At 41.7% G+C, this 27255-nt stretch overlaps 1 protein-coding gene across 1 annotated transcript in view; it reads right to left on the reverse strand.

Annotated features, from left to right (window-relative positions):
• Positions 1-27255, reverse strand: part of STK32A (serine/threonine kinase 32A) — a 141478-nt gene that overhangs the window by 40246 nt on the left and 73977 nt on the right. Inside the window, exon 6 of the mRNA XM_008069928.1 lies at positions 1097-1134. Coding sequence (XP_008068119.1) covers positions 1097-1134 — 38 coding nt within the window. The remainder of the gene's footprint in view (positions 1-1096; positions 1135-27255) is intronic.

Raw genomic sequence — 27255 nt, forward strand, 5'->3', positions numbered from 1 at the left:
CTTTGTCACCCAGGCTGGAGTACAATGGCACAATCATGGCTCACTGCAGCCTCGACCTTCTAGGCTCTGTTGATCCTCCATCTCAGCTTCCTGAGTAGTTGAGAGGATTACATGTGCGCACCACCATGCCTGGCTAATTTTTAAAAATGTTTTTGTAGAGACAAGGTTCCACTATGTCGCCCAGGCTGATCTCAAACCCCTAGACTCAAGCAACCCTCCTCCTGCCTCAGCCTCCCAAAGTGGTGGAATTACAGGTGTAAGTCATCATGCCCAGCTGAACTGATTTTTTTTTTTTTTTGAGTTGGAGTCTCACTCTGTTGCCCAGACTGGAGTGCAGTGGCCACTCCTGGCCACTGCAGCCTCGACCTGCTGGGCTCCAGCGATCCTTCCGCCTCAGCCTTCCGAGTAGCCGGAATTACAGGCATGCGCTACCACGCCTGGCTGATTTTTTGATTTATTGTAGAGATGAGGTCTTGCTGCCCGGGTGGGTCTCAAACCCGCGGGCTCAGGCAATCCACTCACCTCAGCCTCCCAAAGGCGTGGGATTACAGGCTGAGCCACCGAGCCCGGCTTGAACTGATTTTTTTTAACTGAAAAAAATTTTGAACAGAAAACTTGTTATCTCTCCTGCATATGTAAAACCAATTTGCCTTTTATAAGAAGGAAAGCACAAAAAGTAGATGCAGTGAAAACATAATAATGTCACTAAATTCTAGGTGGATGCTATTGTTGGTCCAAAGCTCTCTGTCTTTATGAAAAAAAGTAGGTGCTTATGTGTTATAAGATATTAACGCAAACTAGTGTCAAACAACCGTGATGTTTTCTTGAAGAAATGAAGTAGTAGAATAAAACTGAGTAGAGATGGCTTTCTCATTAGGTAAGGGTGTTGTTATTGAAGGGTGAACTACCCTAGGCCACTGCTGTAAATCATCACGTCTCCCACACTGTCTCTCCTGGCCGCTGAGTGGAGTTTTTACACAGAGGTCAACTGAATTGAGCATGACATGTTTTCCAAATGTGAACCTCCTCTGCTGGGCCTCACCCATGCATTCTACACGCATGCCATGTAGTGACTGCAAACAAATCACGGACTTACCATGTTCATCAAGTAAAATGTTGTCAGGCTTCATATCCCTAGAGGAGAAAAAAGAAAGTTGCTGAAAATAAAACAAACAGAATTAAAGGGTAAAGGCAGAAATGCTCAAGAAAGCTAACTAAGGTTGAAACAATACAGTAGGCCCCTCAATACCCACAATCTCATTTAATTGTCACAGTGAATTTATAAAACAGTTACCATTAGCATCTCCAAATTCTACACTTGATCCTAGCCAAAAAGCTGAGAAGTAGTCCCCAGTTTCTAAATCAGAACACTGAGGCTTAACCTGGGGTCATGGAGCTGGTAAATGAAGAACTGGGCTCTGAACCTGGTCTCTCTCATTCAGCTCAGACTCTTAATTTCTAGCAACTAAGCATGTAGGTCTTGGTCCGTAGAATCACAGGATGCATTTACACTACCACCAAGTAACATTAGGTACTATCAATCAGTCATTTTCCGGTGTAACTTCAGAGTTATACAGATTATGTGAGTTTTAAGATTCTAAACTATGGGGAAAATATGGTCTAAAATGTAGTTAAGCAAATTTGCAGCGACTAGAATTGTTTTTGAGATGGAGCCTTGCTCTGTTTCTCAGGTGAGAGTACTATGGCTATTCACAGACATGATCACAGCTCACGGCAGCCTTGAATTTCTGGGCTCAAGCAATCTTCCTGCCTCAGCCTATTGAGTACCTGGAATTACAAGTGCACACCACCGCACCTGGCCAGAATTTTGTAGGATGATGTTACAATGCTTCTAGTTACTTAACAATTATTCCTAGGGTAGTTAACCAAAAGATTTGCAGTGATGTACAACATGATGACAATAGTTAACAACACTATATTATGTACTGGAAATCTGCTAAGGGTAGATTGCAGGTGCTCTCACCACAAAGGGAGATAAAAGGAAACTATGTGAGAAGACAGGCATGTTAATTTGCACACACACACACACACACACACGGTGCCAAAAAAAAAAATGTATACTTTTTTTTTTGAGTTAGTGTCTCACTCTGTCGCCTAGGTTGGAGTGCAGTGGCATGCTCGCAGCCACCACAGCCTCAACTTTCTGGGCTCAGGTGATCCTTCTGCCTCAGTCTTCCAAGTAGCTAGAACTATAGGCATGAGCTACCATGCCCAGCTAATACTTTTGAAAATTTATTGTAAAGACGAGGTCTCGCCAAATTGCCCAGGCTGGTCTTGAACCCCTGGGGCTTAGGCAATCCTCTCTCCTTGGCCTCCTAAACTGCTGGGATTACAGGCATCACACCAGGCCTTACACGTTTCAAGAAAGAAAAAAAAAAACTGTATCAAAATTGTAATACTCAATATATACCAATAACAAAAGATGAATACAAGTTATATTTGACTTCTGCAATTGCAAGAGGTTCTCAAAGTGGTTATTATCAGTGTCACTTCTGATTATAGCAAACTAAAAGTAATATATAGATAACATCTCTTAAAATGTGTATACATTTTTTTGGCACCCTGTGTGTGTGTGTGTGTGTGTGTATGTGTGTGTATGTCTGTATATATCATGTTGGGCATCTTAAATATATGCATTTTATTTTAAAATATTTGAAAAAATAAAAATAAAAAACAAAATCCACAGGAGAGAACAAAACCTACTCTTTCCCATGAAGGGAGAAGTCTGACAGTGACTACCAGAGGAATAACTGCCAGTTTTCAAAAAGTACCCTGCGGTCAGGGTACTCTTGAGCAGAGAATGGCACTGTTGTTGAGAGCAGCCCTCACTCTTCTGCACTCAGATTTTTACTCCCTTCTTTAATGTGCCATTAAAGTCCTTCAACCTAAATTCACAGAAGCCACTAGGGAAGATATTCCGAAACGGGTTTTAGGAACACATTTGTTGCCTGGTCAAGTGGTTTTATGTTGCTAGAATAAAGTGACCTTAGCAAGACTGTCAGCATCCTCTTTTTTTGAACAAATTAATGAATTAATGAACAAATCAATAACAAGTTCCTTACATACACACAGATCTAAGCATATGCCACACCAGTATACAGGCGAGTGGATTGGCTCATAAATTGTGAATATCTTCTCATTTAGTTTGCTAGACTGTTAAAATTAATTATGGATTCATAGTGTAATAACCTGTATCTCTGGCAAGTTTTTCTCTGGTGCACGGTACAATTTGCTCAAATGCAAGTATGAAGGGGGTTCAAATGGATGTTTCTGTGGCAAACTGCATGTTTCTCTCATGACACTGCAGACCTTACCCCAGCCCTCTGATAGACTCATTACCCCAAGAATTACCTAGTCCAAATTCACTCAGAGGGCACAGAGACCCTTTCATCACCCGGCCCCATGTTCTAGCTACACAGCATGTATAGGGTCCCCTGAATACTCCCAGCAGCCCCTCACCTCTTCACCTTCACATCTGTTGTTCCTCTGCCTGAGTTACAGTCCTCACCATGGCACTCAGACAACACAAGTTCATCGTCACAGCCACTTCTGCAGGAAGCCTTCCCTGATTTCTCAGTTCTGAGCCAAATGCCCCTCTCATATATTCTGACCACATGGTATACTTCTTCCATCATGATCACATTTATACTCATTTTTTTCCAATTGGATCAGAAACTCCTTGATGTTATGGGTAGTTTTTTGGTTAACACCATATCCCATCACATAGGCTCACAGTGCCTGGTGATCAGTAAATGAGTAACAAGATGACACCTGGAGGAATTTGAGTGCACTCAGGAAGGATGACTCAACCGCGTGTGCCAGGGCGCTGAGGCACACATCACTCTCTGCAGCTTAAGGTAAGAGATGAGCCAGGCCTCAGGCTCTTTTCACCTCATTCAGTTCTGCATCCAGTGAGTATCAGTCAGATTGTGCTGTTACAAGAGTTGCCCAAAGGAGCCCTGAGCAGGGAGGAGGGCAGTGTGCAAGAGCAGCACAAAGATCTCCTGGCCTGAATGCATGAGGCCTGGCTGGAAGAAATGAAATGCTGTAGACTCTGCATTTTGTGGGCTATTAAATCTCTGAGCAGCATTTTTCTTATTTACTGAATCCATGTATCATTATGTTTACTACTTTCCCCCAAAACTACCTTGAAACTTAAAGGAGAGTACAGGGATCAGAGAGGGAATAATTAGTTTAATGTGATTCTTCTTACTGAAGTCTAATATTAACCTATTCACCGTTTATCTATTTTGGTGTCACTGTGCTAGGGTACAAAAAACATACAGATAAGAGAGACAGTTTCCTCAGGAAGGAAGAAGATGAAAATGCTTCCTAAACAGTCATGCCAGAAAGGTATAATGTGGCAAAGGGGCATTTATACTACAAATTCCGAGAAATAATATAAGGTACAACTAGGAAAAATGTAAAAGAGGAAGTGGTTTTTAACATAAATATAAATTACATAAGCTTAGATTCTAACTACACAGTGTATCCAAAATGTGATGAGACAGTTTCTAATTCACTATGGGTAAGCTGTGGTATGATAAGATTGTTTATTCAATCTTAGTTACTAGAGCTTACCCCTAACCAGCATGACCTCTGTCCAATACAGTTCCCAACTAGCACGTCTATCACACGGATGCCACAAATTAGTGGCCCTGCCACTTTCCTGTATGTCAAAACTCTCAATTCCTGTCCACAGTTCACTGCTAACATTCCTTGTAAGAATCCTTAATTCTCTCCTGCCCTTCAGTGTACTCAATAAAACCTAGCTTCCTAAATTCTTTTGATCTGAACTTTGCTAGAAGACATAGTACTATTGATTGTTCCTTTAGGTTCCTGGCTACAGATTTCAAACACGCATCAATGAGGCAGGCTGTATGTGACACTCGGAAGACCACCTCACATTGTGCTTCCTTCCTCAAGCCTCTTACACTCTCCCTCTCACCTTCTCATAGCTGATGACTGCACCTCCTCGCTTCACTAAGAAAACTATCATCTGAGCTGGGCTCGGTGGCTCAGCCTATAACCCCGCGCCTTTGGGAGACTGAGGTGAGTGGATTGCCTGAGCCCGCGGGTTCGAGACCTGCCTGGGCAGCAAGACCTCATCTCCACAATAAATCAAAAAATCAGCTGGGCGTGGTAGCGCATGCCTGTAATTCCGGCTACTCGGAAGGCTGAGGCGGAAGGATCGCCGGAGCCCAGCAGGTCGAGGCTGTGGTGGCCGGGAGCAGCCACTGCACTCCAGTCTGGGCGACAGAGTGAGACTCCAACTCAAAAAAAAAAAAAAAAGAAAACTATCATCTGTGAACCCACCTATCACCAAATCCACTAATCTCCCGATTTTCCCTTGTCTTCCTTCTAGACATGGTAATGAAGGGTCCCTCTGCCCACCCAGGCAACTCTTCTGTGGGCTCTGGGTCCTATCCCCTCTCACCCTGGCACAGGTTTGCCTTGGGTAAGTATCCCTGCCCTCTCCTACTACCATCTCCGTCTCCCTCTCTTGGGTGAAAATCCATTATCATTCAGTCCTTGGAAATACTTTTCTTGACCCATTGCCACCTCCAGTTATTGTCCCAGTTTACTATTTTCCAAAATATAAAACTTCTGGATTGAGTTGTTGACAAGGAGGCATTAGAAACAGCAACTGCATTTTCTCCCCAGGACATTCTGACCAGGTTCCTAACCCACTACCCCCGAAATGACGCTTATACATGCACCAGTGATCTCCAGCTTGCTGAACCCAACTGTCATACTGCTATTCATCATGCTTCCTGGTAAATTATTCACTCCTTCCCTCCCAGCATCCTTGATATTTATAACTTGCAAAAAGCCACGTACTTCTGGTTCTTCTTCTACCATTGAGGTCCCACCTCGGTCTCATCTGCCAATGTCTCCAGGATTCAGATGTTTACACAAGTACACTCTGCTTGAATAATTTCACTTTGTCCTGTGATTTTAAATATTACTTGTATATTTGTATCTCTAGCCTTGTCCCTGGAATTCAAGATTTGTATATAAAACTGACTACCTGATAATGCTATCTGTATGTTTAACAACCGTGGCAAATATAACACACGTCCTTAAATTTTTTTTTTTTTTTTTTGAGTTGTAGCCTCACTCTGTTGCCCAGACTGGAGTGCTGTGACCGCTCCCCACCACCGCAGCCTAGACCTACTGGGCTCCGGCGATCCTTCCGCCTTAGCCTTCTGAGTAGCCGGAATTACAGGCATGCGCTACCATGCCCAGCTGTTTTTTTGATTTATTGTAGAGATGAGGTCTCGCCAAGTTGCACAGGCAGGTCTTGAACCTGCGGGCTCAGGCAATCCACTCACCTCAGCCTCCCAAAGGCGCGGGATTACAGGCTGAACCACCGAGCCTGGCTTCGTCCTTAAATTTGTTTTGTTTTGTTTTTTAGTTAGCATTTCACTCTGTCGCCTGGGCTGGAGTGCAATGGCACAATCCTGGCTCACCGCAGCCTCAGCCTCCTGGGTTCAGGTGATTCTTATGCCTCAGCCTCCCAAGTAGCTGATACTATAGCTGTGAACCTTTATGCCAGACTAATTTTTTGATTTTTCATAGAGATGAGGTCTCACTATATTCCTTAGGCCAGTCTTGAACTCCTCAGTTCAAGTAATCCTCTTGTCTAGGCCTCCCTAAGGGCTGGGATTACAGGTACAAGCTGCCACGCCTTGCCTGGCCCTAAACAGAATCTTTGAATCCATCCATACCTCCAAGCCCTACAAACAATAAAACTATCTTACTTCAGAATTCCTCACAAGATACAGCCCTATAATTTTCCTATTAAAAGTGAAAATCTTAAGATAATTCTTCTTTCTCTCAACTCATAACACCAACCTCTCAGCAACTCTTAATAAATCTACCTTTAAAATATAATTACTGAAAGCAGTATGGCTGTTTCTCAAAAAATGAAACACAGAATTAACATATGATCCAACAATTGTACTTTTGGTTATATACTCAAAAGAGTTGAAATTAGAACCTTGCACAGACATATTTATACACTAATGTTCATAGAAGTATTATTCACAACAGTCAAAAGATGGAAACAGCCTGTGTCCATCCAAAGGCAAATAGTGTTAAAAGAAAAAAACTTGAGAGAAGTTAAATGTAAAAGTTTAATTGCGCAAAGAACAATTCGTGAACTGGGCAACCTCGTGAACCAGTGTAAGCTCAGACTCTAGCACAGCCACATGGTGGAAGAAGATTTATGGACAGAGAAGGAGTACAGAAAACACAAGTGAGGGGTGGAAACAGCCGGACTGGTTACAGCTCAACATTTGCCTTAATTGAACATGGTTTGAATAGTTGACCACTTTGATTCCATAACTTGGTAACTGGCACAAGAATAGGTTAGACTGTCTACATATTCAGTTAGGTTACAGCTCACTATGTGAGATGTTACAGAGAAACCTCTAGGTCAAACCCACGATTTGCAAAAAGGCAGCTTTGGGCTAAACCTAATTTAACAACAGATAAACAAAATGTGGTATGTAAGCACAATGTGATACTATTCAGCCTTAACAAGGAATGAAATTCTAACACATAGATAAACCTTGAAGACATTATGCTAGGTGCAGTAAGCCAGACACAAAAGGGCAATTGCTGTATGACTCCAGTTAGATATGGTACTTAGTCAAATTCGCAGAGACAGAAAACAGACCAGGGGTCACCAGGTGCTGGGTAAAGGAAAATGGTGATGTATTGTTTTATGGGTATGAAATTTTCGTTTGGGACGAAAATGTTCTGGAGACAGGCAATGGTGAAGGCTGCACAACAGTGTAAATGTACTTGATGTACTCTGTCACTTAAAAACAGTTGAGGTGGTAAATTGTGCTATGTATATTTTACTATTAGAAAAATAAATTAGCGATATTATTAGTATTTCCACTGCTACCACTCTCAGTGGAAGTATTGCAATAATGTGCTATTCCAGTATTGTTCTTGCTCTTCCCCTTGTGGATCTGTCATCCACAAGGCACCCCAAGTGGCATTTTTTTACCACACACACCCTGTCTACCTATTGCCCTCCCAACGCACCTGATGAACATCTATACCATTTTCCCCTGGCCTATGTGCCCCAAACGTGCTCCAGTCCTGCCCAACCCTGGGCGGCGTCTCATCCCACCTTACCTGCCACACACCCTGCTCCACACCAACCTCTCTGCCTGTGAGCCCAAACCCTGGACCTTCCATGGCTCACTTCTTCTTGTCGCTCACCTCTCAGCTAAAACATCACCTCCTCTGAGCTCCCTTCTGACCGCTCTATCTAGAGCAACACATTCACTCCCTCCTTGAAGCACTGCCTCCAACTCACTTTCAGCACAGCACCTACTACCACCTGCTGTTTTTTTCTTATTTGTTTATTGAGTTTCTTCCTCCACTAGGATGCAAGTTCTAAAGAGAAAGGACCTCTTTTCTTCTCAATGTTGTGCCTTTGGGCTCAGAGAAGCGTCCAGAAAACAGTCAAGTGCTTAAGTAAATATTTGTCATTCAATGAATGAATTCTGGCCCACTGGTTTCTCAACTTCTTGGAAAACTAGCCCTGCATTTCCTTTTTTCTCCTAAGAAGAGAAAATGTAACAACCAAAAAACCTTCCCCAAACCAATAACATCCCAAATAACTCCTCTATACCAGATGCCTGGTATTTACTGCTGGCCAACTGAAGAATGGACCATTTTTAGTAAGTGTATGAGGAACATATGTTAAAAAGCAAGAGTCACAGAGGTGTGATTTCTTCAGTCTGAACCTGTGATTTCAGAGGGGCTGTGGAATTGTGGGGATCATAAAAGGCGATTCTAGGAACACACACATCCTATAGGAATTCTTCATTGCTTCTTGGTTTGACAAAGCAAAGCAAGCATCTCCTTGAGGACAAAATCCGACCTTTTTTTCTCTTATCCAACTTCTTAAGAGGTTGGGGGAGTCACGCTCGATAAGGACTCACCAGACGGGGTTTTACCCTATTCCTCTATAAACTAATTTGTTTTCCAACCACACTCTAGCATAACATCATGTAACAAACAATAAAGGAAATCAAAGTATTTATGGCCCTGCAAAGTCATCCCTTGGAGACTTCCAGACTCCAGGAACCTTGAAAGACACTTATCCATCCTCTCTGAAGTCTGCCACATATAGGAATTCATCTACATATCAAAAAACCTGGAGTTTTCTGCCCCCTTATCTCAACAAAACATCCCCTCTATTTATCTCCAAAATTCCTTAGATAGGGACTACAGATTACCAGTCAAGAAATCTTTGAATCCACCTGTAACCTGCAAGACCCCATTTGGAAATGTACCTTCTTCCTGGGCCAAACCAATGAAAATCACCCATACCATGAGTGATGGTTTTTGTAACTCTGTCTTTCTAAAGTGTATATAACCAAGCCCCTATTCAATCATGGTGGGCCTACATTCTCAGAACCTCCTGGGGACATGTGTCATGGGCCTTAATTCTCAAGTTTTGTTCAGAATAAACCATCTTAAAATATTTTATGGAGTTTGGCATCTTTTCATCAACATCCTGCTGAATTAGTGGACTCCAGTCGTGAGAACTATGCACAGCAGGGTGGAAATGCAATACTCTTGCTGCAGGATCCAAGAGAAACCCTATATCTGTTCTCACCTCACTGACTTTACCAGACATTAGCAGAGCTTAACAGGCTCATTACATCCCTCCATTGTGCCTACCCTGGAATCAGGTTGCTCACTTGCAACCCAGTATGGGGCCTGTGAAAACGGGGAACAAGGAAATCATCATGTCCAAGCCCAAATTAGCTCCTCCAATGTCCTATGGCTTTCTGACTGGCCTGTAGCTTGGATTTAATACTTTGCCACATAACAGTCTCTGAGATGGGGCTGTCTCCAAGTGCTCAAGAGGGTAAAAACATTACACATAGAATTCTATAATATATTATTCAGAGTGTTACAGGAAGGCTACTGGTCTCAAAGACCTCTGCTAAGACAAGAATGGGGTAGATGTGGGAGGGGTGAGAGGAAGTTATAATAAAGAACACAGTTTGGAGTGGGAGGCAGAAGTGAAAAATTGCCAGATTAGATGATTAGGGGCCCAGTGTCATCTTCCTAAGATTTTACCCCACAAGCTTTGGTCGTAATCCCAGCTCTGTCAGTTACTCGTCATATAATCTTCGACAAGTAATCTCAACTCTCTGGAGTTCAGTATACTAAATTTTATTTAAGTATAGTGGGCCTATACCATACTCTGTATAAGTGCATGTGCTTACAAATAGTCAAAGGTGAAATTCAAAATATTTAATAACCAAAACAGATGCTGACAGGTGCATGGGAACAGCACCCTGAAGAATCTCTCCTGAACCAGGAGTGAGTGCTTTAGCTGTTTCAGTTCCTGGATAAGAACGTAAAGGATAGGGGATAAGGGAGAGGGTGGGAAGGGGGTTAGAGCCATAGGAGGGCTCAGGCAAGAGTTCTTCATCAGCTACAAGTACTTCAATATTGAGGCCTAAACTTTGACTTTTCTTCTCTTAACCAAATTCCTAAGAGGTTTGGGGAGTCACCAGATGGGCTTTCTCTTTTTTTGAGTTGGAGTCTCACTCTGTCACCCAGACTGGAGTGCAGCGGCTGCTCCCGGCCACCGCAGCCTCGACCTGCTGGGCTCCGGTGATCCTTTCGCCTCAGCCTTCCAAGTAGCCGGAATTACAGGCATGCGCTACCACGCTTGGCTGATTTTTTGATTTATTGTAGAGATGAGGTCTCGCTGCCCAGGCGGGTCTTGAACCCGCAGGCTAAGGCAATCCACTCACCTCAGCCTCCCAAAGGCACGGGATTACAGGCTGAGCCACCGAGCCCGACTCAGATGGGCTTTTATTACCCTACTAGCCCACGTACTAAAGTTTGTTTTCCAACCTGACTTTGGCATAATATCACACAACATAAAAAGAAGGAAATCAAAGTATTTTATGACCCTGAAAAAACTATCTCTTGGGGACTCCCAGACTCCAGGAACCTTGTGAGATACTTATCTATCCTCTCCGAAGTCTGTCACATATAGGATTTCATCTACGTATCAACAAACTTGGAATTTTTCTGCCCCCTTACCCCAACAAGACATCTCCTCTACTGTTTTTCAAAATCTGATTTCCAGATTAGGTAGAAACTACAAATTGCCAGTTAAGAAACCTTTAAATGCACCTGTAACCTGTAAGCCTCCACTTGGAAATACACTGTCTTCCAGGACTGAACCAATGAAAATCTCACATATATTTTGTATGGATTTTGTAACTTCTGCTTCCCTAAAACTTATACAACAACCTGCAGTTCCACCACCACGGACACATGCTCTCAAGGCTTCCTGAGGTGGGTCCCAGACCTGGTCACTCATATTTTGGCTCAGAATAAATCTCTTCAAGAATATTTGTCTGAACTTGGAATTTCGGCATCATCAGTAGCTTTACAACTGGTGCGGCCACATCAGTGTATGCAGACTTACCATGAGCCCTGTATATGCTATACTATTATTACAGAATGTAGGGTATGCATATGTGTATACATATATGTGTGCACACATAACACTCAATCTCTAAATGCATAAATTTTAGGTTGCATTAGTATATCAGTACATGAAATAGTGCTGGTAATAGCCTCAACCATAAATGGTTCTACCTAACCCCAGGGATTTCTAGGTTCACTTGGGAAGCTGTAGACAGTAGAGAAGGATATGAGTTTTACAATCAGATGTCGCAGGTTCAAATCCCAACTGCGCAACTTACTAACAGATGTTGTAACTGCCTTTCTAACATGCATTCCTCATTCTCTTGCTAATTATTTCACTTTTCCCTTGGGTATGTAAGCCTCTCTGTTACACACACACACACACACACACACACGCGCGCGCGCTGTATTCTATGTGCATTGGAAAAACCTGCTCTACCCTGACTGTGGAGCAGGGTTATATGACTCAGGCCTAGGCTCAGAGTTATCCCAAATCCCACAGCCCCAGTTCTTGGTTCAGGCGTGGCCTATGACCCAATCTGAGCCACTGAGGAGAGGAAAGAGTTATGCTGCGAACTTCGGAGGGAGAAGCTTCTTTGCTGTTCTGGGGAAAGCTTCTTCAAGGAGTTGTGATTCTTGATGTACGGGTTTTAGTGTAGAGTCCTGGGTGGCAGGCAGTTTTCTTGCAATCACATGGAGGAACAAGCGGAGGACAAAGTGACCATGTGGGAAGCGAAGAAGAGAATGAGAGAAGCTGGGGAGTTGGTGACACCGCTGACCGTTAACTCAAGATAACTTCCATCTGGATTTTCCAGTTTTACATAAATCCCTTTTATCGTATAAACCAGTGTGAGTTAGGTTTTCTATTATTTGAGACTAAAAACATGTTGATAATGAAACTCTCTGAGGCTCAGCCCTCCATAGCAGTAATTGAGGACAATAATCTACTCTACCTTTACAGAATGGTTGCAATGATTCTGCTAAATGATGCCTGTAGAACTATTAGTATAGTGGTCCCCGTTCTCTACAGTTTGGCTTTCATTTACACATGGTCAACTGTGCTCTGAAAACATATGAGTACAGTACCAATACAATAATTTGAGAGAGCGAGAGAGAGAGAGAGACTATATACACATACTTTTATTATAGTATATAGTTAAAATTGTTATCATTTATTATTAATTATTGTTATTAATCTCTTGCTGTTCCTGGCTTATAAATTAGATGTTACCACAGGTATATATGTGTAGGCAAAACATAAAATACATAAGGTTAGGTACTTTCTTCAGTTTCAGGCATCCACTAGGGCCTTGGAACATATTCTCTATGGATCAGGGAACCCCTCTGTAGTATGGGGCACACAATGATTGTCAACTAGCTTTCAGAAAACATTGGACACATAATTAGGACGTGTCCCATGTACGGAGCACTCGATGCTGAGAAACTGACAGTAAACTGAGGATGTTAATGAGGAGTGGTTGTCTTCAACTACCACGGACCATTTGACATAATGATGATGACAGATTTCATCCACTGCAGATTCTAAAGGCCAGGGAGCCTCTACACACCATTCCACACTATCCTCGAACACCCTCCTGAAGTGGGTATGCTCTACTACTTCATGCATGGGACCACACGGGCACAGGGAACTGATGTAACTATCCATCGTCACTCACTATTAGGAAAAGGTCAAGACTTCATGTTTACCTGACACCAGGATTGACATTCACAATACTTAATGGAACAAGTAGAACAGGACACTGGCCAATAAGAATGAGACCAACCAACAGTAACCATTTCAACACAGGCAGTGGTGCTGACTAGCTGTAGACTTGCTCATGAAAGCTCTGGTTGGTGGCAGGACCATGAGGCTTACTGTGATCTAACACAGGGGAGAGCCTTCTAAAAATTAGACATATCTGAAAATGAAATGAACTACCTTACCTGGTAGTGACTATCCCACCCCGAGGTATGTAAGCAAAGGCTAGGAAGACAGTTCCTCACTGGGAAGCTGTGGAGGAAATTCTACCTTTAAATAAAGGTGGGACTTGACCTCTAAATGGCTTTTTCCTTCTAATGTCAGCCAGCTCGCCACAGTCCACAGGTGCTTTCAGCTGTCTGGAAAAGGTGCTACGCCTCTGTTATAAGTACTCCAGATCCCACAGGTACTGTAACAGGGGTGCTTCATATTTTTCCTGTTTGTTACATATGTCGTTATTATATCTATTTAACAGATTAGAAAAGAGTTTGCATAGTTGGTTAATTTGCCTAAAGTTGTACAGCTCATTAAGTGGACAAAGCCACAAACTGACATCTGGTTGGACTGTTCCAATGCCTCATGACCTCTCTACAAGGCCTCACTCGGCTTTCTAGGAACATTGTTGTCCTTTTTTCATGTCTACTTTATATGAGAAATGTATAATAATTTGGGTGTTGATGTATTCTAGAGTATGAGAAGGAATTTTTTCCCACAGTTTAGTGCAAAGAAGATCACAGATATGGGGTATCAATGTAAATGAATAGCTACAATGCATTGGCTGTTTCTATGTGGGTGCTGTGTATATGCAAGTTACATTCTCACCACAGCCCAGGAAAGTATCATTTTACTGAGATGCTGATTTACGTGTCCAAGGTAAGTGGCAGAGTGTTACACAACCCAAATGCCATGCTCCCTGTTTGTGACAGCACCACATGGATACCCTTGCCATGAGCATGTGGACCATGGCAACACCCGAACATGGGAAATATCTTCATGTTCTAATGTGCTTTAGAGGGATATAAAATGATACACATTATAACATATACCATTATACAGATGGTCCTCAACCTCAGATGGGGTTATGTCCCAATGAACCCATTGTAAGTTAAGAACATTATAAGTCGAAAATGCACTCAACACACCCAACCTACCAAACAATACAGCTCTAGGAGGATGGACGCTGTGCTTTTATATTCCAAAGCTCTATTCAGAGTCTGTGCCTGGCACACACATAAGTGAACAACATTATGTGTTAAGTGACTAAACCTGAAGGAATGAAGCTTAAGCTTTCTACTGAAATGTATGCTGGGCAAAGTAAAATTTAATTTGGACCCAGTCACAGATTGCATATCAACGAAACTCTTCACTTGATAGAAATTATTAAAAGCTCAGCCCTGTCTAGTTAAATGTTGACCTGTAAACAAGCAGTTCTTTGGGTTTTTACAAATGGATGGCCCTGTGTGAGATGTACCATTGCCAAGCCTTTGAAACCGCCGGATACCTGACATGCAGAAGGCAGATCCCCCCGTTTTCACAATGTGGAGTTTGTGCTCATCCATTATTCGGTGGCTTGGGAGCAGATGCTGAACAGAACCCAGCAACCTAATCCCTCATTACTGCACTGGTCGTTTTGTTTTCAAGGCTTGAGGGGCCCTTTTTCTGTGGGAGTTAGAAAAAGAGCACATTTGCAAAGACGTGTGAGCTACTGAGGAGAAGATTTACCAAAACAAAAAGTAGGAGCAGTTTCTTAACCAGGCCACAGAAGATGGTAGCCTGAAACCAAAATCTATTATTCCACTGCAATAAGCAGAACATATGATCAATACACGGAAGGAAAGAAAGCCAGCAACAAGCAGAACTCACACAGTATAAGTCATCAGATAACCTATAATTATTTTTAGTTTTCTCATCCCGGACATGTTGCTTTGATAAACCAGAAAAGATTTAACTTTCCTAATAGATACACAAAAGCAAAACAAAACACAGAACCAGAGGGTATCAAACAGTCACAGATATTGGAAATATCTTCCCAAACCTGAAATTAAAAAAGTAAGCAAAGAAAGTCTCTTGGTAACATTAAAATGGACTAACATATACCAATGCCAGTGGACTTGACTTATGGAATATTCTCTTGGGTTACTTTAACTTTACAAACAATTCTAGCAAGTTTTGCTCTTTGGTCTTCCATCCCATGGAAATAGCATGTCAGGAGTAAAAAGTGTCTTCTAGAGAAGCAAAGACTGAAATATCAGCAGCAAAGAAAACTATAAAAATATGTTGTGTTAGTTTCCTAGGGCTGCTGCAACAAACTATGTGGCTTAAAAGACACAGAAATTTCCTGTCTCACAGACCTGGAGGCTAAAAGTCCAGAATCAGCGTGTGAGCAGGGTTATGGGTCCTATGAGCCTGCAGGACACGCCACCCTTGCTTCTTCGCAGCCTCTGTTGATTTGCTGGCAATCCTTGCATGGGCCCGTCACACCACTCCTCCACTGTCACATGCCATTCTCCCATGCCTCTTCATGTCATCTTTGCTCTGTGTGTGTCCATCTCTGTGTGCAAATCTCCTCCATTTAAAAGGACACCAGTCATACTGGATTAGAGTCCAACTTATTGGCCTCATTTTAACTTAATTATCTCTGTAAAGACCCCACTTTCCCCCCAAAAGGTCATATTCTGAGGCACTAGGGGCTAGGATTTCAACATATCTTCTTTGAGGGACACAATTTAATGTATAACATATACCAACTAAAAATATGCCCCTAAACGAAAGTTTGTTGTTATTGGGTAGACTGCACTAAATAGCTCATTTGACATTAAGGATGTCTATCATCTTCGTAAGAGGGAAACTAAGGGAGCCTACACTTAGAACACAGTCTCTGAATCAGATAATCTTGCATCTCAATCTGGTCACCATACACTGACTATATATGGGCATGTTGTTCACCCCTCTCCTCCTACTGTTGGTTCGCCAATCAGGCAGCATGTGCAGCATGCCAATTCACACAGTGTCCGGTCCTTGGCAGATGCACAATAATGACAGCTCTTGTCAAGTCATTGAGAAAGTGACATGTGTATTTTTTAATATAAAGTAAATGGTTAAAAAATGTTGGGGAACTGAAAGAAGAAAACATCTTCAGGAATTAAAAAAACATCTCTCCAGATGATTGGCTCCCATGGACTGCAGAAATCTGAGGTGTCACAAATTCATTTGTGAGAAGCTCAGCTGTCACTCAGTGATCATAGATGAAGAAAGATTTTATTTTTCCCTATGAATGATCCTCTCAAGAAATAACATGCAACTGCTAAGATACTACAGCATGTGCGAATCAGACACAAAGGTGAAATCTTAGCCCAGATCTCTGTCTTTAGTAATAAACTAAAGACCTTGGTTAAAACAAGCACAAGTTTGGTCCACAAGTGGGTTGCAAACAAGACCTCGATTGGCAAATGTACTGATAGTGTTTATCATACACCAGTGTCCCATGCTTTAGATAGTTCATTTCAGTCACATGAACTTCTTGGAGAGGATGAGTGTGCGGTTGAGAGAAAATAGACTAAAGGAGGTCATATTTTGAAAAGCACCCAACCAGGGCTGAAAGGAAACCATCATAGAGTCCTAGATATAAAAGAATCATTTCTGATCACTTGGTCAAACCTCCTCATTTCTTCCTTGTCAGGGAAGTTTGGGTTAAGTTTAAGGTCACTGAGGAAATTGGTGTTGAAGTGTGGCATAGCATAACTTCTTCAGGAAATGTGGCGAACAGACTTCATGGTGACTTCAATAACTCCCATGTTTTAATGTTCATGCCCTTTTATAATTCACAGCCTACCAGTCTGGGTTGGTCCTAGGGCCTGCTTCTAGCCTACATTACATGGCAAATGGGGCGTCACTCCTGTGACTGAGTTATGCCATACAATGTCATATATCATTATTAGAGGATGAATGGTCTTTCTAACAAGCCAGCTCATCTGGAGTCTTGTTCTCCCTGTTGAAGAGACAAGCTGGCTTGAGTCCTACAGTCACAAGGAAATGGCTTCTGCCCACATTCTGACTGAACCTGGAAGGGAACGTTTGCCCAGTCCAGCCTCCATGAGAGAGCCCAGTTCTAACCGACTCCTTGATGGCAGCTACGTAGAGAATCCAACTAAACTGCCCAACTCCTGACCTGAAGAAACCAGAAACTCATAAATGTGTGCTATGTTACATCACTGGGCCTATAGTGGTTTGCTACACAGCATATACAACTAACACAGCGTGGAGGAGAGGCAGCATGGAGCCCCGGACACTGTGGACAGAATGTGTGGGATAAATCAAGAGTCTGCAGAAGACCCTCCACAGCAGCTTCTCCCTCCCATGACCACCCAGGGTTTATGTGTACGTACTGTCCTCACTTATTTGCTTAGTCATTAAATTATCCAGCAGCCACTCTAGTTTAGAGCCGTATTTGATGCTAGGGATTAAAATATGTCCCCAGAATCTGCCCATGAGGGCCAAAGTTTAGGAGAGGGAGGCAGCTTTTTATTAAAAAATATTGTGGGCCGGACTCGGTGGCTCAGCCTATAATCCGCGCTTTGGGAGGCTGAGGTGAGTGAATTGCCTGAGTTCGCGGGTTCGAGACCCACCCGGGCAACTTGGTGAGACCTCATCTCTACAATAAATCAAAAAAAAAATTAGCCTGGCATGGTAGCATGCACCTGTAGTTCCAGCTACTTGGAAGGCTGAGGCAGAATGATCGCCGGAGTCCAGCAGGTTGAGGTTGCGGTGGCCGGGAGCGTGCCACTGCACTCCAGTCTGGGTAACAGAGCGAGACTCCAACTCAAAAAATATATATATATATATATTGTGGTCCAGAGTTTACAATCAAAAGTATAACCATAACCATTGCAAACATGCCACTGGGTGTGTGTGGGGTGTGTGTGTGTGTGTGTGTGTGTGTGTGTCTGTGTGTGTGTGTGTGTATACACACACATGTTGTTCAGGATTAACATGTAACACCTTAAATTTTCTACAGAAAATTCCACAGTCTATATAAATCTTCTGATATTAGTGTTGGATTGTTGACTTGACTGCCTTGTACACTATGACATCATCATCTCCTCATGACAGAGAAGTTGTCTGTCCTGTTCACCACAGAAGCACAACACTGAGAACACTGGCAAATAAGTGCTCAGTAAATAGTTTTTTAGTACATATTTAGACTATACGCATGATTTATGTTTTTTTCCTTCTCTGCCAAGGTACTGATTTCTAGGAGAATGTTAGGAACTTCTAACCCAACTAGTGACTTCAGTCTAAGAGGTGACATGTGAGAATTAATTCCTATCTGCATCTTACAGAGTCCATAAGATCAATCTGGTATCAATTACTAGTTCTGATGATTACAGCAAAGGAGAAAAAGGTGATTAAAGCAAGTACTATCCCGTGTTTTTCTCTTCTTCTTTTTTTTTTTGGTTTAAGTAATTTTATTTTATTTTAGATTCAAGGGGTACATGTGAAGATTTGATACATAGGTATACTGCATGCAGGCGAGGTTGGGTTTCTGATGAGCTTGCCCCCCAGGTGGTGAGCATGGTACCCGATGAGTGGTTCTGCAGCCCTTATTCCTCCTCCCTCCTTCCCTCATTTAGTAGTCCCCAGTGTCTGTTGTTTCCATCCCTGTGCCTGTGCATGCCCAGCGTTTAGTTCCCACTTATGAAAACGTACGGTACTCAGTTTTCTGTTTCTGTGATAATTCACTTAGAATGATGTCATCCAGCTGCAACCATATTGCTGCAGATGACGTGATTTTATTCTGTTGAGTCAGGGTCTCACTCTGTCACCCAGGCTGGAGTGCTGTGGCACAATCACAGCTCACTGCAGCCTTGGGCTCCTGGGCTCAGGTGATGTTCCTGCCTCCACCTCCTAAGTAGCTGGGACTAGAAACGCGTGCCACCATGCTTGGCTAATTTTCTAAATTTTCTGTAGAGATGAGGTCTTGCTATGTTGCCTAGGCTGGTCTTGAGCTCCTGGGCTCAAGCACTCCTTTCCCTTGGCCTCCCAAAGTGCTGGGATTACAGGGGTGAGCTACCATGCCTAGTTAATTTATTTCTTTTTTATGGTTGCACAGTATTCTATGGTATATAAGTACCACAATTTCTTTATCCATTTTACCACTGATGAGCACTTGAGTTATTTCCATATTTTTGCTATTGTGAATAATGCTGTAATAAACATATGAGTGCAGGTGCCTTTGGTAGAATGATGTATGCTCTTTTGGGTACATACCCAGCAGTGAGGTTGCTGGGTCAAAGGATAAATCTATTTTGTAGCCCTCTGAGAAATCTCCAAACTGCTTTCCACCAACAGTTACAGCGTTCCCTTTTCTCCACATCTTCACCAACATCCATTTTTGTTTATTTTTTAATAATAGCAATTCTGACGGTGTTAGATGGTGCCTCATAGTAGCTTTGATTTGCATTTCTCTGATTTTCAATGACATTGAGCATTTTTTCATATATTTGTTGGCTACTGCGATGTCTTCCTTTGAGAAGTGTCTGTTCATGACCACTATTTTTTTTTTTAAGTCAGGGTCTTACTCTGTCACCCAGGCTCCTGGGCTCAGGTGATCCTTCCAGCCTCAGTCTCTCAAGTAACTGGTACTATAGGTGTGTTTCACTATGCCTGGCTAATTTTTTGGTTTTTGTAGAGATGAAGTCTGGCTATGTTGCCTACGCTGGTCTCAAACTCCTGGGCTCAAGCAATCCTCTGACCTTGGCCTCCCAAAGAGCTGGGATTACCAGATGAGTCACTATACCCAGTCCCTCTGCTCACTTTTTAGTAGAGGTATTTGGCTTTTTTTTTTTCCTGTTGATTCATTTGAATTCTTGTAGATTCTAGATATTAAGCCATTGTCAGATGTTTAGTTTGTGAATATTTTCTCCTGTTCTGTGGGTTGTATCTTTACTCTCTGGATGGTTTCTTTTACTGTGCAGAAGTTTTTAACATGATAAGCTTCCACTTGTCAATTTTAGTTCACTATCTTTGTTTTGCAGACATGGTCATGAATTAATTGCCTAAGTCAATGTTCTGGAGAGTGTTTCTTAGACTGTCTTTTAGAATTTTTATAATTTGAGGTCTTTCATTTAAATCCTTGATTCATTTTTAGTTAATTTTTGTATATGGTGATAGGTAGGAGTCCAGTTTCATTCTTCTGCATTTGGTTAACTAGTTTTCCCATCACCATTCATTGAACAGAGTGTCCTCTCTATAATGTTTGCTATTTCAGCTTTCTTAAAGATGTGTTAGCTGAAGGTCTGTGGTTTTATTTTTGGGTTCTCTATCCCATTCCACTGGTCTATGTGTCTATTTTACCAGTATCATACTGTTCTGGCTACTGTAGCTTTGCAGAAAAATTTGAAATCTGGTAGTGTAATGCCTCTGCCTTTGTTCTTTTTTGCTTAGGATTACATTGGCTATTCAGGTTCTTTTTTTTTTTCTTCCATATGAATTTAAGTATTGTCTTCTCTAGGTCTGTGAAAAATATTGCTGGCAGATTGATAGAGATTGCATTGAGTCCGTAGGTTGCTTTGGGTAGTACAGCAGTCCCCCACCTTTTTGGCATCAGGGACTGGTTTTGAGGAAGATAATTTTTCCATGGACTTGGAGGGGGATGGTTTTGGGATGACTAAGCACATAAAATTTATTGTGTATTTTTTTAATATTATGATTACATTGTAATATATAATGAAATAATTACACAACTCACCATTAAAAAAGAGGCATGGACAGAAGTGGTAAATGAAATAATGGGCAGGCCATGTGTGGAATAAAGTAAGTGTCAGATTCTGAATTAAAGTCTGTCACCAGATGCAGCTGTACAATTGAAGTACATCAACTCACTCGCCACTCACTGATAGGGTTTTGATATGAGTTGCAAGTAATTGATTTATTATGCTCTCTGCAGTCAAACCACACTGCTAACGTCAACCTGCATTTGCAGTCACTCTCCAGCACTGACATCACTGCCTCTGCTCCACCTCAGATCATCAAGCATTAGATTCTCATAAGGAGTGTGCAACCTAGATCCCTCACGTGTACAGTTCACAGTAGGGTTCACACTATGAGAACCTAATTGCCACTGCTGATCTGACAGATGGCAGAGCTCAGGTAGTAATGTGAGTGATGGGGAGTGGCTGTAAATACAGATGAAGCTTTACTAGCTTGCCCACTCATCTCCTGCTGTGTAGCCTAGTAACTTATAAGCCCCTAGGGTAGTATGAATATCTTAATGATATTGATTCTTTCAATCCATGAGCATGGGATATCTTTCCATTTGTTCACATCATCTTTAATATCTCTTTTTTTGCATTGGGTCTCACTCTGTTGCCTAGGTTGGAATGTAGTGGCACAATCATGGTTCACCACAGCCTCCACCCTCCTGGGTTCAGGTGATCCTCCAGTCTCAGTCACCTGAGTAGCTGGGATTATAGGTGTGCACCAGCATGCCCAGCTAATTTTTTCCATTTTGTAGAGCTGAGATCTCATTACTTTCCCCAGGCTGATCTTGAACTAATGGGCTCAAGTGATTCTCTTTTCTTGGCCTCCTAATGTACTAGGATTACAGGCATGAGTCACCACACTCAGCCATTTTTGACTTCCTTTGTGCAGTGTTTTGTAATTCTTGTTGTAGAGATCTTTCACCTCTTTGGATAGGTGTATTCTGAGGTACTTTATTTTTTTGGTGGCTATTATGACTATAAATGAGATTATGTTTTTTATTTGGTTCTCAACCTGTTTGCTGTTGGTGTAGAGAAATGCAACTAATTTTTGAGTATTGATTTTATATCCCAAGATTTAACCGAAGTTGTTTATTAGTACTAGGAGTTTTCTGGTGGACTCTGTTGGGTTTTCTAGGTATAGACCCATATCATCTGAGAAAAGAGATAATTTAACTTCCTTTTTTTCTATTTGGATGCCTCTTTTTTTTTTTTTTCTCTTGCCTAGTTACTCTGGCCAAGCCTTTCAGTACTCTGTGTTACATAGGAGTGGGGGGAATAGACATCCTTGTCTTGTTTTGATTCTCAGGGGGAATGTTTATAGCTTATGCCCATTAAGTATAAAGTTGCCTGTGGGTTTGTCATAGATGGCTCTTATTATTTTGAGGAATGATTCTTATCAAAGAAAAAGTGATTCTTATCAAAGAGCCCAGGTGTCTTAGAGTTCTTATAATGAATGGATGTTGAATTTTTATCAAATGCTTTTTCTGCATTTATGAGATAATAATGCAGTTCTTGGTTTTTGACTTATTTTTATGTGGTAGATTACTGCTGATTTTTGTATATTGAACCAGCCTTGCATCCAGGAATAAAGCCCATCTGTTCATAATGAATGATCCTTGTAATGTGCTATTGTAGGCAAGTTGCTAGTATTTTGTTGACAATCATAAACTTCCTTTCATTCCTCCTTCCACATTTCAGTAATCAATTGGAAGTAAAATTTTTGCTACTGTCTCTGCAATTATTTATGAAAATTAGCTAATTAAAATTTTACCTCAATCCTGTAGGAATTTAGAAAACAGTGAGTTATAATCTTGTTAGAGTGAAGTCATTCTCAGAAAGAGGGAAAACAATCAACCTTCCATCCCAAGGGTATTTTTATCCAAGAAGACAGACTATTTAAATGTTCTATACAATTCATCTCAGTTCAAATTCTTAATTGAGTATTTTTTAACATCTGACAAGGCAGTGAACACAAATCTGTCTCTGAACTGTAATAATTACTTTTCATCAGATTATATTCATTGGAGAGTCTGTGGCAATCAAATCAAATAGTACTATCCCCATAGGCAAGATTGTACTGTTTTATTTTTTTATTTTAAAAATAAAAGCAAATAATCACTGTCCATATTTTAAAACCTATAGTCACTGATTTAAAGTAAGTAAAGAATATTATACTTGAAACTGGCCATACTTTTGAAACTAAAACTGATTTTCAAGCTACACTCACAAAAAACATTTGATTTACTGACTTACAAGAAAATTATTTAATTGTATAATTCAAAATTAATGCTTATTATGCCACCCTATGTCTTTAACAACCATAGAAAAGAAACAAGGAGTATTAGCTGAATATTCTACATATTTAAGAAACTACAAAAAATTCAAAACCCAATTTATGCCTTCCTTGGAATTTATGGCAGATACAGGTCCTATTTTTTTTTTTTAAGTGAGAAAGCAGGATTTATTGCGAGGACAGAAAAGCTCCTATACCGGGAGGGGACCCGAGGGGGTTGCCTGTTTGTTTGTTTTTAAATAACTAGCTGGCAGAAAAGATGATCTGAGAAAAATCAAAAACAACCCTTGCCCGGATGCTCCACCTTGGCTGTTAGAATTCCCTTCAAATCTCTGCACTCTTCTGAAATGCTGTTTTATAACTCCAAACTGTCTTCTCAGAGAACTGAAGTCTTTCTCACACAATTCAGCTTCTGGTTTTCAGCAGTTCTCCTGTCTGCTGTTTCCACATGTATCCCTCGCCTGCGGGCACCTGTGACAGGTGGCCATGCATACCTGTTCCCTGCACTCCCGTTGCAGCACACAGTCAAGAGCTCGGCATTCCCTGACTGCAAGGCCTCACCAACTTACTAGTCACACAACTACGGGCAAGTGACTTCATGTTTTTAACCAGCGTTTCATGGACCGCCAAGCAGGGGCAATAGCACCATGCATCTCCTGGAGTTATGGAAAGATTGAGTGAAACAGCTCACAACTAGGGCCTAACCAAGCACCTGGGACCCAGGCAGCCCTCAGAAAACGGCAGCTCACCGTGGTCCCACTTCTACACATGTAACAACTGCTTATGGAAAATTTTGGATCTTCTACCACATCCAGAGGTAAAATGTAGTTTTTTGTTTTTTGTTTTTTGAGTTGGAGTCTCACTCTGTTGCCCAGACTGGAGTGCAGTGGTCGCTCCCGGCCACCGCAGCCTCGACCCACTGGGTTCCGGCGATCCTTCCGCCTCAGCCTTCCAAGTAGCTGGAACTACAGGTGCGCGCTACCTTGTCCGGCTAATTTTTTGATTTATTGTAGAGATGAGGTCTCAGCTAGTTTTTAATCTGAAAATTGGAAGCCATATGTTTTACATCTGCCGCTTTACACAGATGGTTTTTGTGTGGGGACACTGCTGTCTTTCATGAATTCTTTTCTTTATTCATGCTTTTAATATCTAGGAACTCATTGTGTGTTTCACAATCCAGTCTTCTGAATAACTCAAAGATGCTTTATTTTATTATCTTCGAGTCCATTAACTGCAGCATGAAATTTGCTGATTCTTTTGAAGAAAGAGATTCTTAAGAGGCTCACAGTATTCAAAAGCCCACCTCTCTTCTTCTGTACTGCTCTCCATGCTTTTAACTCTGGCCATTAGCCCATGCTCAAAAATGCCACCATTATTATCACTTAAGCTTCTTAGACAAAGAACACTGCTAATTTCATCATGTACATATTTCATTTTATATTAAGTAACTCGACCCCACTTTAAATTGATGTCACTTCAAATTGATATCTGGTACTCTGAGGACAGGAAATCATGGTTATCAGAGTAGTGTCAGAATTATAATATCATATTGGTCACTACTGTCTTGAAAAGCCTTGATAATATTGATACATATTTTGAATTGTTCAGAATACTTATGGTTTTTTACTGTCTTCCCAGAATAATTATTAATGGTACCCTCTTTAACACCCAGAGTATCCTAATTTAGATGATTAATTATATGATTATCCTAATCTAAAGGCCAAGATATGTCTGAAACCTTTGGCTTTAATGTTCTACATTTTGTCTTTTCCACTCGTAACATCAGACTTCTAGTCAACCATTCATTCACATGGCTCAGCCAGGGACCATTCCTTCACATTTTTAACACATACTGGTTATACAACAAAAAGCAAGACACTCATGGTCCTAACTCCTGTAGTTTACAGTTTCGTAGAGAAAACAGAAGTGAACCAAGTAATTATACACCAAAATGTCACAACTCCTCAGAAGAGGTATAAGAGACTACAGTAGCCTGTGAAGCATAACACATAGGAGGCGGGGTGGAGGCATTAGGTCATAAAATATACCTGAATTGTCTTTGGACCCCAGAAGGATGTTACTTCAATTTAATACTGCATTGACAATGTCACAGTGTTTGCCTTCCCTTCATCTGCCACGGTTAGGAAACATTTCAGCACAAAGGGACCCTTCCAAAGACAGGCAGGACAGAATAATAAAGGAAGTTAAAGGGCAAGATGCAGAAAGTCAATACTGGTTTCGGACTTGAGTGGAAAAACGATGATGGGAACAAGGAGAGGAGAGCATCATGGGGGAAAGGACAGGACAACAACATTTGGTGTCAGTAAGTGCCTTGAGGAAAAACAGCATTGAGATTTTTGTTGTTGTTTTCCCTCCTGAATTCCCCTTGGAACACAGTTCTAAGCACATGGCAAAATTGCTTGGAGCTTCTTGACCTCTGGTGACAGAAAATGAAGCCCAAAGAAAGAAGGCATAGAACCCATTTCAAACAGGGAGAGAGAAAGAATTAAAGCTGCTCTTGGGCCACACTGGTTTAGTGGTAACTCACCTTTCTGATATCTACCTTGTCAGCAACAAAGCAGGCTGTACCTGGCAACTTTTGAGAGGATGACTGGGCATGAAGGATTTGAGAGGGACTCCATAGACTACCAATATGAAGCAGTCTCCCAGAGAAAGAACCATGAGGGAGCAGAAGGCCAGCATGGGGGAAAAACATGTGAGAACAGGATTTCCAGGGGCAGCAAGGCAGCTGGTGTGCACATTCACATCCGGGATATTTCATGATTAACTGGTCTGCTTTCCATTTATCTGCTGCCTGAAGAGTACATTTCCAATACAAATGGGCCCTTCTAAACATGGAACATTACACAAGAACTATTTAAGCATGCAGGGCCAAGGCCCAAAAAATAAAATATAAACAAAAAGAAGTGATCCGTGGTGAATGCACAGAGAGTCTATAAATTGTGATGCTACACTTTCACCACAGGCTCTAAACTAATCAAGATGATTTACAGACAAGTACCAACTGACGGTGGTCAAATAGTTTATCAAGCTAACTTTTCACCGAAGGAGATGTAATTCGCTTAAAAATTCAGTGACTTCTTCCAGGATTAGAAAGGACAACAGTAGAGTCACATGTGCAGATTTTTAATGTAATGATATGTGATCAATTAATGCACATATTTCGTATGTGTCAAGGATGCAAGTTGGTGTTGTAGACAAAGTTCTGACCCTGGGGTCAGAGAGATCTTGTTTTAACTCTTGGCAGATTTGCCAGATGTGCCTTTTGCTAGATGTTTGTCTTTAGCAAATCTCTGGGCCATGGTTTCTTCATCTGTGTCCTGGGGGTACTATAATGAAATGCAGTGTCTTTATTGAGTTTTGAGGTTTTAATAAGAGAATGTGTATGAAGTACCTAGCATTGCCCGGCATGTAGTAAGTCATCAGTCAGGAAACAGTCATTGTTTTGATGGTGATTAGGTTCACAATTCTTTTTTTTTTTTAGTTGGAGTCTCACTCTGTCACCCAGACTGGAGTGCAGTGGCCGCTCCCAGCCACCGCAGCCTCGACCTGCTGGGCTCCGGCGATCCTTCCGCCTCATCCTTCCAAGTGGCTGGAACTACAGGTAAGCGCTACCACACCTGGCTTATTTTTTGGTTTATTGTAGAGATGAGGTCTCACCAAGTTGCCCAGGCTGGTCTTGAACCCCTGAGCTCAGGCAATCCTCTTGTCTCTGCCTCCCAAAATGCTGGGATTACCGACTTCAGCCACGCTCCCGGCCATGAGATAAAACTTTTAATATAAAACTGAAGATTTAAATAGGGTAAAAAGTATAAAAGAAGATTGGAGCCGGGCTCGGTGGCTCAGCCTGTAATCCCGCGCCTTTGGGAGGCTGAGGTGAGTGGATTGCCTGAGCCCGCGGTTTCGAG

This window comes from Carlito syrichta, unplaced genomic scaffold (assembly GCF_000164805.1).
Source record: "Carlito syrichta isolate Samal-C Ts95f unplaced genomic scaffold, Tarsius_syrichta-2.0.1 Scaffold312553, whole genome shotgun sequence".
In the NCBI taxonomy this organism is placed as follows: domain Eukaryota; kingdom Metazoa; phylum Chordata; class Mammalia; order Primates; family Tarsiidae; genus Carlito; species Carlito syrichta.